This window comes from Scyliorhinus torazame, chromosome 14 (genome assembly GCF_047496885.1).
Source record: "Scyliorhinus torazame isolate Kashiwa2021f chromosome 14, sScyTor2.1, whole genome shotgun sequence".
In the NCBI taxonomy this organism is placed as follows: Eukaryota; Metazoa; Chordata; class Chondrichthyes; order Carcharhiniformes; family Scyliorhinidae; genus Scyliorhinus; species Scyliorhinus torazame.
In genome coordinates this window covers 164,198,870-164,215,581 of record NC_092720.1, presented here as the reverse complement: position 1 = coordinate 164,215,581, position 16,712 = coordinate 164,198,870, and the positions used below count along the sequence as shown (strand labels likewise).

General features: G+C 48.7%; 1 protein-coding gene across 1 annotated transcript in view; it reads right to left on the bottom strand.

Annotated features, from left to right (window-relative positions):
• LOC140389071 (uncharacterized) overlaps positions 1–16,174 on the bottom strand; it is a 53,229-nt gene extending 37,055 nt beyond the window's left edge. Inside the window, exons 1-2 of the mRNA XM_072473232.1 lie at positions 16,043–16,174; positions 3,434–5,044 (exon numbers count right to left, since the gene is read on the bottom strand). Coding sequence (XP_072329333.1) covers positions 3,434–4,629 — 1,196 coding nt within the window. The 5' untranslated portion in view covers positions 4,630–5,044; positions 16,043–16,174. The remainder of the gene's footprint in view (positions 1–3,433; positions 5,045–16,042) is intronic.
• Positions 16,175–16,712: the final 538 nt, after the last annotated feature.

The following is a 16,712-nucleotide window of genomic DNA, read 5'->3' as shown; positions in this document are numbered from 1 at the left end:
CTGAAAAAGCGAATTTTTCTATCACTCCTACTGCCACTTCACCACTTTTCACCGGACTGCCATACCTTACTTTACTGCTCTCATCATTAATTCCACTTATTACAACCTTTTCTTGTAATACTCCTTCCAAACTACATACCTTTCTATCTCTCACCATTAAAGATTGACTTGCTGCAATATGCCATAAGATCTTAATCTCATTACCTATTTTCCTTTAAATGTTTTGGTGCCTGCTTATCCATAAACCTCTGGACAGGCTGTACACTTTGTTGCACATCTTCCCCTGGGACAATGGGTTTTCCCTCCCACTTTAATAAACTCCACTCTCTTATCCTGTTTCACCGAGTCTGTCTTCCCAGTACATTTCTTCAGCCACCAACACATGTCCAGCTTTATTACAATGAAAACACTTTGGTTTTCTTATCTCTCTACCATTATACTAGGTTTCCTTTTTACCCTGAGGCCCACTCTCCTTAACATCACCATCTAAGCCGCCTTTGCATTGACCACCTGTGAATTTCATTTTCCCAGTTTCTATCCTTCACAGATTGAAATTGATGTTGAAAACCAAACTTTGTTGTACGAATCAATTCAAAATCATCTGCCATTTCTGCAGCCTGTCTAGCAGTTTTAACTCTGGGAAGTGAATCTTTAAATTCCACCAAAATAATTATTTCCCAAAAAGTGTCATACGTTTAGTCTATTTTTAATGCTGTTAAAAACCTATCAAACTTATTGTGTTTCATTCTTTCGAATTCGGTTTATGCCTGACCTGGTTCTTTCCTTAGATTTCTAAACTTTTGTCTGTCGGCTTCTGGCACTAGTTCATTTGCACTTAATATGGTTTTTCCCACCTCTTCATAATCCCTAGATACCTCCACTGATTGTGATGCAAACACTTCACTGACTCTATCTACCAACTTTGTTTGAACCAACACTACCCACAGGGTCTTTGGCCGATTCAATTGTTTGGCCACTTTCTCAAATGAAATGAAAAATGCTCCCACATCGCTCATCAAATCTTGGCAATGCTTGAATATATTTAAATATATCCCAACTAAGCTTCTGCCGTGGAAGTATTTCTTCTTCCTTTCGACCTTCCTCAGCTTCTGCCTTTAACGCCAACCTTTAAGTTGATGATCTCCTTGCATTGTCAGTTTCCGAAGTTGAAATTCTCTCTCTTCCCTTATCACTTTCTTCCTTTGCTAATTTTTAAATTTCTACCTCAATTTTCCTCCTTTCCAAATTCTTTTGAAAGCCTCTCCTTTACCTTTTCCTCTGGCATTGCCAAACTCTCCTTTTCCTTCATTTCCAATTTCTTCCAGTTCTATTTTTAATTGAATTCTAGCGGATTCTAATGATTCAGGCTGTGTCTCAGGCAAATTTAAATATTGAGCTATGGCTTGTATTATCTCTTCCTTTCTCACAGATTTTGATAAGGTTTACTGCAGTTTCTCCACCAAACTCAAAAGTTTTGCTTTAGTCTCCCTTTATAAACCACTCTGATGAATCGCTTCCGCCCCCAGAAAATCTTAGCGACTGAAAGAGCCATCTCTGGTCGCTCCCTATTTAAATTTAAAAACCTGAATAAGTGCAATTTTCCACACAAATACACTCACTGTATTTAAGTTCAATAAAGCCAAGCCAAACAAGAAATGATACTTAACATCCCAGTAAAGAGACCCCAATTTTATTGTGATCTCAGCCCAGACTCCAACAGTGGATTGGATACAGGACCAAAACTGCAATATTTTAGTTCATTTGTAAGACTGTGCAGAAAGAATAATTTGTTCCAGTGGTGATTACATGAAAAACTAGGGCATTGGTATTTCTAAACAAAAGTTTATTATGAATACAGTATTATACTGTTTAACTTCACATCCGAAAAGAACAGTTTACAATTACTCCTTAACACTACTACTCAATTCCCCATTAAACAACAAGAAGAGAACCATACAGCTCTGAGTCTTTCTTCAATTAGCATGATGTAGAGTAATACATGCTTTATAAAACAAATTTGGGTCTGGTTAGAACCCCTTCAGACTCTGGCTGAATATCTTCAAAAAGCTGTTTCACCTGGCATGTTTCAGTTTCTTCCTTGTTCCCAGATAAGATTTACAGATTGTTACTCTTTTATAACTGTCCTGTGGTGAGAGAATTGTGGACTCAGTTTCAGCCAGATCAGAATTCAGCTCAACTCTGTGCCAAAGTTTCTCCAAAACTAAAACTGTCTCTGCCTTTCTGGACTCCACCCAGCAATGACTTCATCTTCCCAAGCTTAAAAACAAATAATCTCTGCAGGCTGCAAAAAACAAAACAAAATTACCTCCCCAGGGATATCCCAAGTCAAAACACATTCCTCTGGTCAATTTCACCTGCTGAATCCAAGAAGCAAAACAAAATCCTTTTTAAAAGCATGACCACGGTAGTCACTCACACAATAACCCAGACTTTTATCCTTAAATTACACAATATTTAGTAGCCAATATTCCATTTTGTTACACCAGAAATAAAATGATCACACTTGAACAAAAAAAAACTTTGTTCTATTAATCAGTTCCAATTTTCTATCCTGACAACACACTTTTCACATGTAATCTTTAAAGAATTTGGCCCTGATGCACGATCAATGACCACTAAAGCGAGGTTGTAGTCCAAATGAAGGCTTTAATAAGCTAGATGTTTCCCCCAGCAGCTCAGGTACAGAATGAAGGCTGCTGGGGCGGCACGGGCTCTTATATCCCGCCTAGCAGGGCGGAGCTACCACACCGCTTGACCAATGGTGTTCCAGCATTACCAGGTACCGTAAAACCTCTACTACCACAGTCCCCATGTGGGCGCACTGATGTTCCAGGAGGTTCAACAACTGTGTGAAGGATTTATTACAGAAGTGAATTGATACCTTACAGCACAGAAGTCAAGAAAGCTTTAAGGCAGACCTCCCAATTGAATGGTTATGGCCCTGTGTGGATCAAGGCAGCACGGTAGCATTGTGGATAGCACAATTGCTCACAGCTCCAGGGTCCCAGGTTCGATTCCGGCTTGGGTCACTGTCTGTGCAGAGTCTGCACATCCTCCCCGTGTGTATGTGGCTTTCCTCCGGGTGCTCCGGTTTCCTCCCACAGTCCAAAGATGTGCAGTTTAGGTGGATTGGCCATGATAAATTGCCCTTAGTGTCCAAAATGGCCCTTAGTGTTGGGTGGAGGTGTTGACCTTGGGTAGGGTGCTCTTTCCAAGAGCCGGTGCAGACCCGATGGGCTGAATGGCCTCCTTCAGCACTGTAAATTCTATGATAATCTACTGATGGAAGGAGTTAGATGACCGGAAGGATGATTTGTTGCATACCACACACTTCAAATGTTTCTTCCGTGTGCAAACTATTTGATGGACCAGGAGCTTTGAAAATGTTGTGAAGCTGGGCCAGTTAACTCACAGTTGGATGGTGACCTCCATGTGGATACGTTGGTGGGCACGGAGGATCTGAGATTTTGGGAATGATTTGTCACACATCTTGCACATAAATGGTTTCTTGCCCGTGTGAATGCGCCGGTGTTCACAGAGGGCTGAGGAATGAGAGAATGCTTTGTCGCAAACCTCACATGTAAATGGTTTCTCCCCGGTATGAATACGTTGATGGACACGGAGATCTGATAATTGTGAGCATGATTTTCCACACACGTTGCATGTGAACGGTCTCTCCCCTGTGTGAACGCGTTGATGGACACGGAGGTCCGATGAACGCAGGAATGTTTTTTTGCACACTTTGCATGCAAATGGTTTGTCGCCCGTGTGAATGCGTCGGTGTTCGCAGAGGGCTGAGGAATTAGAGAATGCTTTGTCGCAAACCTCACACGCGAATGGTTTCTCCCCAGTGTGAACACGTTGGTGGACTCGGAGATGCGATAATTGTGAGAATGATTTGCCACACACGTTGCATGTGAACGGTCTCTCCCCTGTGTGAACACGTTGATGAACATGGAGATCCGATAACTGTGAGAATGATTTGTCACACACGTTACATATGAACGGTCTCTCCCCTGTGTGAACGCGTTGATGGACACGGAGTTTTGATGACCACAGGAATGTTTTTCCGCACACCTTGCATGCAAATGGTTTCTCGCCCTTGTGAACGCGTCGGTGTTCACAGAGGGCTGAGGAATTAGAGAATGCTTTGTTGCAAACCTCACACGTGAATGGTTTTTCCCCAGTGTGAATACGTTGATGGACACGGAGATCCGATAATTGAGAGAATGATTTGCCACAGACGTTGCATGTGAACGGTTTCTCCCCTGTGTGAACGCGTTGATGGACACGGAGGTTCGATGGCCGCAGGAATGTTTTTTCGCACACCTTGCATGCGAATGGTTTCTTGCCTGAGTGAATGCGTTGGTGTCCACAGAGGGCTGAGGAAGCAGAGAATTTTTTGTCGCAAACCTCACAAGTGAATGGCTTTTCTCCTGTATGAATCCTCTGATGTCTCAGCAGACTGAAGGAATTACGGAATGCTGCCTCACACATGTTACATCTGAATAGTTTTACATCTGTGTGAATCCTCTGATGTAACAGGAGACTGGAAGAGGTCTCAAAAGCTTCATCACACACCTCACTTTTGAAGGGTACCTCTTCCATGTGGCTCTCCTTGGCTTAAAAGTGGTTGCTACAGATGCATCTCCTCACACTTGAACAGCCTCTCTCATGTAGGAATGAGTCAGTGGTTCAGAAGGCTTGATGAATGATTGAAGCCCTCACCACACTTAGAGTCCACTCACACTTCTTCCCAGCTTCACCCTGACCACTCGCTACAGCCAAACTTTCAAATAGGTTGGTTCTGATGGAAGGTTCCACAACACTGACCAGTTTCAGATGTGATGATGTGTCAAACCCAGACCCGACCGGTTTCACTGCCCAAACTTCTCTGTGAGCACTGCTGTGAAGGGACTGGATGTCTTTCCACAGTTGTGCAGTTGTTCCTTCGGTGATAGTCAGTCTCTATCTGTGGTGGATCTCTGCTCAGTGTTCTCTGGTGTAGTTCGGTGCAATCCTTCTGTAAAACAGGAAAAGAACATGATTTCCTCCAATTCCCTCTCCTCCTTTGCTGAAGGGGCTGACTCCTCAATTAGAGAATGTTCCACACAGAGTTGTCAGTTTGCTATTCCCCTGTGTGTGGATCAGATATAATTCCTTTCCTTAATTGACTGTAACACACCCTCTGTTTTCAGCAGGGACATAGGATAGCGACCAGGAGCAGACAATATGGCTAATTTCCTCCCTCCAACCAGCTCCTCCAACTTCACAGGCACTGAGAGGGCAATGGAAAAGACGACTGAGTGGAGTGTAAAACAGGCTATCAATTCACTGTGAACTAGTGTCATGCTGGGAAAGACCAGTTTTACCATAGAGTACGTGTTTAATATAAAACTCTAGATAAATAATAATTCAGTTATAATGTTTTGCAGCACAGAAAGAGGCCCATTTGGCCCATCGTGTCTGTGCCAGCCAGCAAACACCTATCCTGATCCCATTTTCCAGCACTTGGTCCAGAGCCTTTCATGCAATGGTATTTCAAGTGCTCATCTAAATGCTTCTCAAGTGTTGAGGGTTCCCACATCTACCATCCTTTCAGAAAGTGACTTCCAGTTTCCAGCACCCTCTGGTTGAAAATGTTTTTCCTTAAAATTCTTCTAAATGCCCCCTAGTTATACCCTCTACTAATGGGAAATGTTTCTTCCTCTCTGGTAAAGTTGCCAGAGACCCAGATGATGATAAGCTGCTTTCCCCTTTTAGGGGAGAGCTGACTGGTTCTGATTTAACCTGAGGCCTTATGAATAATCTCAGCCGCTATGGGGATTGAACCCGTGCTGTTGGCCTCGCTCTGCATCACAAACCAGCTGTCCAGCCAAGTGAGCTAAACTATCTATATCTCTTATTATATTGTATACCTCATTGAGGACCCCCTCAGCCTTCTCTGCTCGAAGGAACATCACGCCAACCTAACCAGCCTCTCTTCACAGCTGAAATTCTCCAGCCCAGGCAGCGTCCTGGTGAATCTTCTATTCAATAGAAATTGTGAAATTTCTCCCCTTGTTTTCCAAAATAATTTGAAGAAAACGCACTGGGCTGGAAGCATCCTACAAGCAAGATGGTGTCGGAGTGTGGTAACTCTCTGCAAGCTCTCCCACACAGATCCTCTTCCTACATCTCCTATAACCGTATTAAACTCTTAAAACTTAATTCTCTTTAAAAAAATATATTTTATTAAAGTTTCCGAACACAATTTTTCCCCCTTACAAATCAACAAAAATGGTAAAATAACTGATAGATAACATTGTTAAAATAAAATAGTGAACTGTTAAAATAAAATAGTGAACTAACAAAATGACACAAAATAGTGCTCCCCCCCCGGCCCCCTCACCCCCCCGCCCCCTCACCCCATCTAGAACACAAACAATTTACCCCCCCCCCCCCCCCTCCGGGCTGCTGCTGGCTATCTATTTTCCCCTTAACGTTCCGCTAGATAGTCGAGGAACGGTTGCCACCGCCTGGTGAACCCCTGAGCCGATCCTCTCAGCACAAACTTCATCCGCTCCAGTTTTATGAACGCCGCCATATCATTTATCCAGGCCTCCACGCCGGGGGGTTTCGCTTCCTTCCACATGAGTAAAATCCTACGCCGGGTTACTAGGGACGCAAAGGCCACAATATCGGCCGCTTTCGTCTCCTGCACTCCCGGCTCATCCGCTACCCCAAATATAGCTAACCCCCAGCTTGGCTTGACCCGGACCTTCACCACCTTCGAGATCACTCCCGCCACTTCCCTCCAATACCCCTCCAGTGCCGGACACGACCAAAACATGTGTGTGTGGTTCGCTGGGCTTCCCCCGCACCTCCCGCATTTGTCCTCCACTCCAAAGAACCCGCTGAACCTCGCTCCCGTTATGTGTGCTCTATGCAGCACCTAAAATTGGACAAGGCTAAACCTGGTACACGAGGAAGAGGAATTTACCTTACTTAGGGCATAAGCCCACAAACCCTCCTCAATCTCCTCCCCGAGCTCTTCTTCCCATTTTCCCTTCAGTTCTTCTACCAGCTCCTCCCCCTCTTCTCTCATCTCCCGGTATATTTCGGACACTTTGCCCTCCCCGACCCACACCGCTGAAAGCACCCTGTCCTGGATCCCTTGTGTCGGGAGCAGCGGAAATTCCCTCACCTGTTGTCCCGTGAACGCTCTCACCTGCATATACCTAAAGATATTCCCCGGGGGCAGCTCATACTTTTCCTCTAGCGCTCCCAAGCTCACAAACGTCCCATCGATAAATAAGTCTCCCACTTTCCTAATTCGCTGGCTTTGAATGCAGACCAAGGCAGGCCAGCAGCACGGTTCAATTCCCGTAACAGCCTCCTCGAACAGGCGCCGGAATGTGGCGACTAGGGGCTTTTCACAGTAACTTCATTTGAAGCCTACTTGTGACAATAAGCGATTTTCATTTCATTTCATTTCATTTTCCTGCCCGGTGCCAGCTCTGGAACCCTCCGTCCAACCTCCCTGGGGCAAACCTATGGTTGTTCCTGATCGGGGACCACACTGAGGCTCCCAACACACCCCTCTGTCGCCTCCATTGCCCCCAGATACTTAATGTTGCCGCCACCACTGGGTTTGTGGTAAACTTTTTCGGGGAGAGCGGTAGTGGTGCCGTCACCAGCGCTTTTAAGCTCATTCCTTTGCAGGACGCCATCTCCAGCCTTTTCCACGCCGCCCCCTCTCCCTCTATCATCCACTTACGGATCATCGCCACATTGGCGGCCCAGTAGTAGTCGCCCAAATTCAACGCCAGTCCCCCTCTGTCTCTGCTACGTTGCAGGAACCCCCTCCTTACCCTCGGGGCCTTCCCTGCCCACACGAAGCTCATGATGCTCCTATCTATTTTTTTGAAAAAGGCCTTAGTGATCAATATAGGAAGACATTGAAACACAAATAGGAACCTCGGGAGGACCATCATCTTAATCGCCTGCACTCTGCCCGCCAGTGACAGTGGCTGCACATCCCATCTTTTGAAATCCTCTTCCATTTGCTCCACCAGCCGAGTCAGATTGAGTCTGTGTAAGGTTCCCCAGCTCCTGGCTATCTGAATCCCCAGGTATCGGAAGTTTCTTTCCACTCTCCTTAGCGGCAAGCCATCGATCCCTCTACTCTGGTCCCCAGGGTGTATCACGAAAAGCTCACTCTTTCCCATGTTAAGCCTATATCCCGAGAAATCACCAAACTCCCTCAATATTTGCATAACCTCTGTCATCCCCCCACTGGATCCGCCACATACAGTAGTAGGTCATCCGCGTAGAGCGACACTCGGTGTTCCTCTCCCCCTCTAACCACCCCTCTCCATTTCCTGGAGTCTCTCAGCGCTATGGCCAGTGGTTCAATTGCCAGCGCGAACAGTAATGGGGACAGCGGGCATCCCTGTCTTGTTCCCCTATGTAGTTGAAAATACTCCGACCTTTGCCAATTTGTGACTACACTTGCCATTGGGGCCCCATAGAGGAGTTTAACCCAGCTGACAAACCCCTCCCCGAACCCGAACCTCCTCAGCACCTCCCATAGATACTCCCACTCCACCCTATCAAATGCCTTCTCTGCATCCATTGCCGCCACTATCTCTGCCTCCCCCTCTGCTGGGGGCATCATTATCACCCCCAATAGCCGTCGCACGTTGATATTCAATTGTCTCCCCTTTACGAACCCTGTCTGATCTTCGTGCACCACCCCCGGGACACAATCCTCTATCCTCATTGTCAGCACTTTTGCCAGCAGCTTGGCGTCCACATTTAGGAGTGAAATAGGCCTATAAGACCCGCACTGCAGCGGGTCTTTATCTCGCTTCAGGATTAGTGATATCGTCGCCTCCGACATTGTCGGGGGTAGGGTCCCCCCTTCTCTGGCCTTGTTAAAGGTTCTTACCAGCAGCGGGGCCAACAAGTCCACATATTTCCTATAAAATTCCACCGGGAACCCGTCAGGTCCCAGGGCCTTCCCTGCCTGCATGTTCCCCAGCCCTTTGGTCACCTCGTCCACCCCAATTGGCACCCCCAGGCCTGCCACCTCCTGCTCCTCCACCCTCGGGAATATTAGTTGGTCCAGAAACTGCTGCATCCCCTCTTTTCCCTCCGGGGGTTGGAACCTATATAACCTCTCATAAAAGGTCTTGAACACCTCATTTACCGTCCCTGCTCTCCGCACCGTGGTTTCCGTTTCATCCTTAACTCCCCCTATTTCCCTCGCCGCTGTCCTCTTTCGAAGCTGGTGGGCCAACAGGCGACTCGCCTTTTCCCCATATTCATATGTCATCCCCTGTGCCTTCCTCCACTGTGCCTCTGCCCTCCCTGTGGTCAGCAGGTCGAACTCCGTCTGGAGTCGTCGCCTCTCCCTGTATAGTCCTTCGTTCGGGGCCTCCGCATATTTTTTATCCACACTCAAAATCTCCCCCAGTAATCTTTTCCTTTCTTTGGTCTCTGTTTTCCCCTTGTGAGCCCTGATGGAGACCAACTCCCCTGGCCACCGCCTTCAGCACTTCCCATACTACCCCCACTCGGACCTCCCCATCATCGTTGGCCTCCAGGTAACTTTCGATACATCCCCGCACTCTTCCGCAGACTCCCTCATCCGCCAATAATCCCACACCCAGTCGCCAGAGTGGACGCTGCTCCCTCTCCTCTCCTAGTTCCAGATCCACCCAATGTAGGGCATGGTCTGAAACAGCTATGTACTCCGTTCCTTCCACCCTCGAAATCAATGACCCTCCAAAAACGAAGAAATCTATCCGGGAGTATACCTTATGGACGTGGGAGAAAAAGGAGAACTCTTTGGCCAGCGGCCTAGCAAATCTCCACGGATCTACTCCCCCTATTTGGTCCATAAAGTCCCTAAGCACCTTGGCCGCTGCCGGCCTTCTTCCGGTCCTAGATCTAGATCTATCTAACCCTGGGTCTAGCACGGTGTTGAAGTTCCCCCCCCCCCCCCTTACCAGGTTTCTTACCTCCAGGTCCGGGATGCGTCCCAGCATCCGCTTCATAAATCCCGCATCATCCCAGTTCGGGGCATATACGTTGACCAGCACGACCTCCATTCCCTGCAGTCTGCCACTCACCATCACATATCTGCCCCCGCTGTCCGCTACAATGTTCCTAGCCTCGAACGACACCCGTTTCCCCACCAATATGGCTACCCCTCTATTCTTTGTGTCCAGCCCCGAGTGGAACACCCGTCCCACCCATCCTTTCCTTAACCTAACCTGGTCTGCCACCTTCAGATGCGTCTCTTGAAGCATGGCAACGTCTGCCTTCAGCCCCTTTAAGTGCGCGAACACTCGGGCCCTCTTAATCGGCCCATTTAGGCCTCTCACGTTCCACGTGATCAGCCAGACTGGGGGGCTGCCCGCCCCCCTCCCCTGTTGACTAGCCATCACCTTCTCTTGGCCAGTCCCACATCCCGGTTCCGCGCACCCACCCGTCCCTCAGGCGGCGCATTCCCGCCTCGACCACCTTTTCTCTCACCAGCTCCCTTTCGATCTCCGCAGCAGCAACCCAGTTGCCCCCCCCCCCTCCACCCGACCCCCATCCCCCGCTAGATCCCCACCTAGCATGGTTATTCTCCCCATATTGCTTCCGAAAGTCAGCTGACTTCAACTGACCCCGGCTTCTCCCGCGCTCTCCTTGAGAGGAACTCCCATCCTCCTTGCGCCTATCTTCCCGCCATCATGTCTCTGGCGCGGGAAAAGAAAAAGAAACCCCGCGCTTTCTAGAGCCATCCCGCCCCCCATGGCGCAGCTCCCCCTACCGCCCCGCACCCATTTCCCGTCCCCCGCCTGTGTCTCTTCTTCCCCCCCTCCGGCACCCACATTTCTCAGTGTCCCTCCCTCCCCAATTTACACCTCTATACATCAGCATTTTCGTTTCCCCTCCAACATCAGTCCCTCAGTTCTGGTCCAGTTTCTTTTTTTGAATGAAGGTCCATGCTTCTTCCGACGTTTCAAAATAGTAATGTCTGTCCTGGTGCGTGACCCACAATCGCGCCGGCTGCAACATCCCGAACTTCACTTTCTTCTTATGCAGCACCTCCTTGGCTCTATTGAAACTCGCCCTCCTTCTCGCCACCTCCGCACACCAATCCTGATACACTCGTATCACCGCATTCTCCCATCTGCTACTTCGTACCTTCTTGGCCCATCTCAGAACCACCTCTCTATCACTGAAGCGGTGAAATCGCACGATCATCGCCCTAGGTGGTTCTCCAGCTTTGGTCTCCTCGCAGGGACCCGGTGGGCCCCTTCCACTTCCAAGGGGGCCTCAGCTCCCATTAGCGAGCGTAGCATCGTGCTCGCGTAAGCCCCACCGTCAGCTCCTTCCACTCCCTCGGGGAGACCCAGGATCCGGAGGTTCTTTCTCCTTGATCTGTTTTCCAGGACTTCAATCCTTTTGATGCACTTCTTATGGAGCACCTCGTGCGTCTGCATTTTGACCGCTAGGCCCAGGATCTCGTCCTCGTTGTCCGTTACCTTCTGCTCCACCACACGGAGCTCTATCTCCTGGGCCTTTTGTGTCTTTTTAAGCCTCTCGATTGCCTGTAGCATCGGGGCCAGCACCTCCTTCTTAAGCAACTCCACACACCGTCTTAAAAATTTATCCTGGTCCGGTCCCCATGTCGTCTGGGCTCCCTCCGACGCCATCTTGCTCCTTTCTTTCTTCTGCCGCTGGCCTCGAGGATTCTCCGAGATCTGGCCGCCACCGCCGATATTTTTCTTTTCCGCTGGGGGGGACTCCCTGTTGCCTCACCCCACACCGGGTTTTGTCACAAAAGAATTTCCCGTTGGGGCTCTTAAAAGAGCCCGAAGGTCCGTTTGAGCTGGAGTCGCCGAAACGTGCGGCTTAGCTGGTCATCGCCGCAACCGGAAGTCTTAAAACTTAATTCTAACACTAACACTATCACTAACCTTTCTCTTAAGCAAGGAGTCAGGAGGGCTAGAAGAGTTCACGAAAAGTCATTGGCAAATAGGGTTAAGGAAAATCCCAAGGCTTTTTACACGTACATAAAAAGCAAGAGGATAGCCAGGGAAAGGGTTGGCCCACTGAAGGATAGGGGAGGGAATCTATGTGTGGAGCCAGAGGAAATGGGCGAGGTACTAAATGAATACTTTGCATCAGTATTCACCAAGAGAAGGAATTGGTGGATGTTGAGTCTGGAGAAGGGGGTGTAGATAGCCTGGGTCACATTGAGATCCATAAAGACGAGGTGTTGGGCGTCTTGAAAAATATTAAGGTAGATAAGTCCCCAGGGCCTGATGGGATCTACCCCAGAATACTGAAGGAGGCTAGAAAGGAAATTGCTGCTGCCTTGACAGAAATCTTTGGATCCTCACTGTCTTCAGGTGATGTCTCGGAGGACTGGAGAATAGCCAATGTTGTTCCTTTGTTTAAGAAGGGTAGCAAGGATAATCCAGGGAACTACAGGCCGGTGAGCCTTAAGTCAGTGGTAGGGAAATTACTGGAGAGAATTCTTCGAGACAGGGTCTACTCCCATTTGGAAGCAAATGGACGTATTAGTGAGAGGTTTTGTGAAGGGGAGGTCGTGTCTCACTAACTTGATAGAGTTTTTCGAAGAGGTCACAAAGATGATTGATGCAGGTAGGCCAGTGGATATTGTCTATATGGAATTCAGTAAGGCCTTTGACAAGGTCCCTCATGGTAGACTGGTACAAAAGGTAAAGTCACACGGGATCAGAGGTGAGCTGGCAAGGTGGATACAGAACTGGATAGGTCATAGAAGGCAAAGAGTAGCAATGGAAGGGTGCTCTTCTAATTGGAGGGCTGTGGCTAGTGGTGTTCAGCAGGGATCAGTGCTGGGACCTTTGCTGTTTATAGTATATATAAATGATTTGGAGGAAAATGTAACTGGTCTGATTAGTAAATTTGCAGACAACACAAAGGTTGGTGGAATTGCGGATAGCGATGAGGAATGTCAGAGGATACAGCAGGATTTAGATCGTTTGGAGACTTGGGCGGAGAGATGGCAGATGGAGTTTAATCCGGACAAATGTGAGGTAATGCATCTTGGAAGGTCTAATGCAGGTAGGGAATATACAGTGAATGGTAGAACCCTCAAGAGTATTGAAAGTCAGAGAGATCTAGGTGTACAGGTCCACAGGTCACTGAAAGGGGCAACACAGGTGGAGAAGGTAGTCAAGAAGGCATACGGCATGCTTGCCTTCATTGGCCGGAGCATTGAGTATAAGAATTGGCAAGTCATGTTGCAGCTGTATAGAACCTTAGGTAGGCCACACCTGGAGTAGAGTGTTCAATTCTGGCCGCCACACTACCAGAAGGATGTGGAGGCTTTAGAGAGGGTGCAGAAGAGATTTACCAGGATGAGGGCATTAGCTATGAGGAGCGGTTGAATAAACTCGGTTTGTTCTCACTGGAACGACGGAGGTTGAGGGGCGACCTAATAGAGGTCTACAAAATTATGAGGGGCATAGACAGAGTGGATAGTCAGAGGCTTTTCCCCAGGGTAGAGGGATCAATTACTAGGGGGCATAGGTTTAAGGTGCGAGGGGCAAGGTTTAGGGGAGATGTACGAGGCAAGTTTTTTTTTTACACAGAGGGTGGTGGGTGCCTGGAACTCGCTGCCGGAGGAGGCGGTGGAAGCAGGGACGATAGTAACATTTAAGGGGCATCTTGACAAATACATGAATAGAATGGGAATAGAGGGATACGGATCCAGGAAGTGTAGTAGATTTTAGTTTAGACGGGCAGCATGGTCGGCACAGGCTTGGAGGGCCGAAGGGCCTGTTCCTGTGCTGTACTTTTCTCTGTTCTTTGTTCTTTGTTTTATGTTCTCTTGCAGGTTTGAAAATCCTCAGATGCCTGTGGATTGGATCAGATGACCCGACCCGGAAGGACTCCTCCAACGACCTGACCTGGAAGTTGAAGAGGCCCAAGCTGGTAGTCCGACCTCAACTTCGAGTAGTACCCGACCCGGCCTGAGAACCGACCGCCAGCCACCGGACCGTCCGATTCAGAAGCCAGAGCGCCCATTCCGGCCCCCACCCATGAGACCCGGCCCGATCAGCGCCCCGACTTACCGGAGGATGGAAGGAAGAATCCACGTAGAGGCCCGACCAGGCCTATCCAAGGCCCAATTCCAGGAGTGCCCGACCAGAACACGGAAGTCGGCCCAACCTGACCCAGGAAGCCCCTGCCTGTGTATCCAAACACGGATTAAAGACCCTCGAAATGGCGGTGAGCCCACCTGAGTACCCTGTCCTCACAGAATGCCGGGGCCAACCGGATCGCAAACATGCCCCCCCCCCCAGCAACCCCAAAATTGCAAACAGCGCCCGGAACCCTGCCAGACCCAACCCCAAAAATGAAACCAGCGCCCCGGACCCCGCCAGACGCAAACAGCTCCATTCCCCAAGGTCAGATTTTGCCTATCGGATCCTGGGACCAACCAGAAGCAGCCGCTGACCGAGGAAGCGAGGGAAACGCGGCGGTCTGCATGCGAGACTAAAGCAACACGGTTTCAGGACTTCTCTCCCCAGCATACCCCTGGCAAATGATCGAAAATAAGGACAAACTTAATGCAAGACTTATCTCTCAGAGGGAAGTAAGAGACTGTTGTTTGCTCTGTTTCACAGAGACATGGCTCACCCCTGCCTCACCAGACTGTGCCATACAATCAGGTGGCTTCTCGATACACTGGACGGACCGGACCGCACGGTGTTATCAGGCAAAACAAAGGGTGGAGGGGTTTGCCTCCTCATCAACTCCTAGTGCTCAGATGTGGCGACCGTGGCGACCTACTGCAACCGGACCTGGAAACCTGACTGTGACGTGTCTCCTGTACTACCTTCCACGTGAGTTCACTTCAGCCATATCACAGCGGTCTACATCCCACCCCAGACGGAAGTGAAACACGCTGGACGAATTGTATACAGTTATAAATAACAATGAAACAGAATACCCGGAGGCCTTGTTCATCGTGGCTGGGGACTTCAAGGCCAACCTCAAGAGTGGACTGCCAAAATTCCACAAACAAATTTCCTGTCCTATCAGGGGCGCCACACTCCCCACCACTGCTACACAAAAATCAAGGGCACCTACCGATCCATTCCCCGACCGCCCTTCGCAAAATCGGACCATAGGATGGAGCTCCTGCTTCCGGCATAAAAGCAGAAACTGAAGCGTGACAATCCAGTTAAGAAGGTCGTGCAGTGAAGGTCCGAGCAACAGAAGAGCTCCAACGTGACTGCTTGGAGGCAGTGGACTGGTCCATATTTAAGAATTCAGCGACCAACCTAAAGGAGTATGTCACCACCGTCACAGACTTTAGCAGCAAATGTGTCGAAGACTGCATGCTAAAGAAACATACTTTTCACAACTGGAAACCATGGCTTAATTGGGAGATTGGCTCCCTACTGGAGTATGAGGCGTTCAAGTCAGGTGATTTTGACCTATACAGGAAATCCAGGTAAGACCTCCACAGCATCATCAGGGATGCCAAGAGACACTATCAGACTAGGCTAGAGACAGACTAATGTCATGGGCTCTCGTCGGTTGTGGCAAGGCTTAAACAGAACGGGCTACAAAGCGAAGCCGAGTAAATCTCTGGCTGCAGCACACCCCTCCCCGATGAACTCAATGTATTCTATGCTCAGTTCGAGCAGAAAACCATCAAACCACTTTCAATTGATCTGAACTGTGCGCAGAACAATACTTTTCACTGTACCTCGGTCGGTACACATGAAAATAAACAAATTCAATCCAAATGCTAGAAGCTAAAGAAAATATTTCTTCTATGTAGCTGATTGAAGGGTAATTATATATACTGCACTCACTCAGTCTGCACATCCCAAATTCAGCTCTCAGACACAGCACTGGGCAAAACTGTCAAATTCAAGCCCAGGCTTTTGTGAAAGGCCGAGGCCTTCAGTTAAAATCTTTAAAGACATTTTAATAAATGTGTCTCTGCATCTCCCAGATAATGACACCTCACCTTCTCATATTCAGCAATGACCCATCAACAAAACTCAGCCTGTAAATCAGAATTGAAATGCTTCAATAAACACCCTCAATATCCAGACTGGGACAACCACTCGGTCCAAGACGTGAACACAGCCCAGCCCACTCTGTGATTGACGGCTCTTACATCCAATCAGGATCAGAGGTACTTTGATAGGAGGGCGGAGCTTGAACTGTTCGCAGTTCCTTCTGATTCTGCGCAGCCGCTTTCCAGACACTCTCGTGTGGCCGGAACTACATTACTCATGTCGCATGTGGATCCGGGGCCTGAGTGAGCAACTGCAGCGTGGAATGTGGAGCCAGCCCGCGATGTCTGATGGGAGGTGTAGTTTTGCCGCGCGCAGCGGCGGTTGGTGCCCAGCGTTCGGCAGTCCTGCTGACTGGACAACACAGAAAAGTTGCATGAGGAGTACAGTTTGGTCGGGCATGTCAAAGGCTGCAGAGAGGTTGCTTCTCTCTCTACAGATGTTTCTTGTCCTGAGCATTTCCAGCATTTTCTGAACCTCTGTCACATTTCCAGCATTCACAGTATTTTGCCCCATTGGATTCCAAGAGCTGGCTGTTTGCACTTTAGGGAAGTGGAGACTATGGGCTGATTTGATGGAGCTTTGAAAATAACAATAGTTTATCTTCATGACTTCATG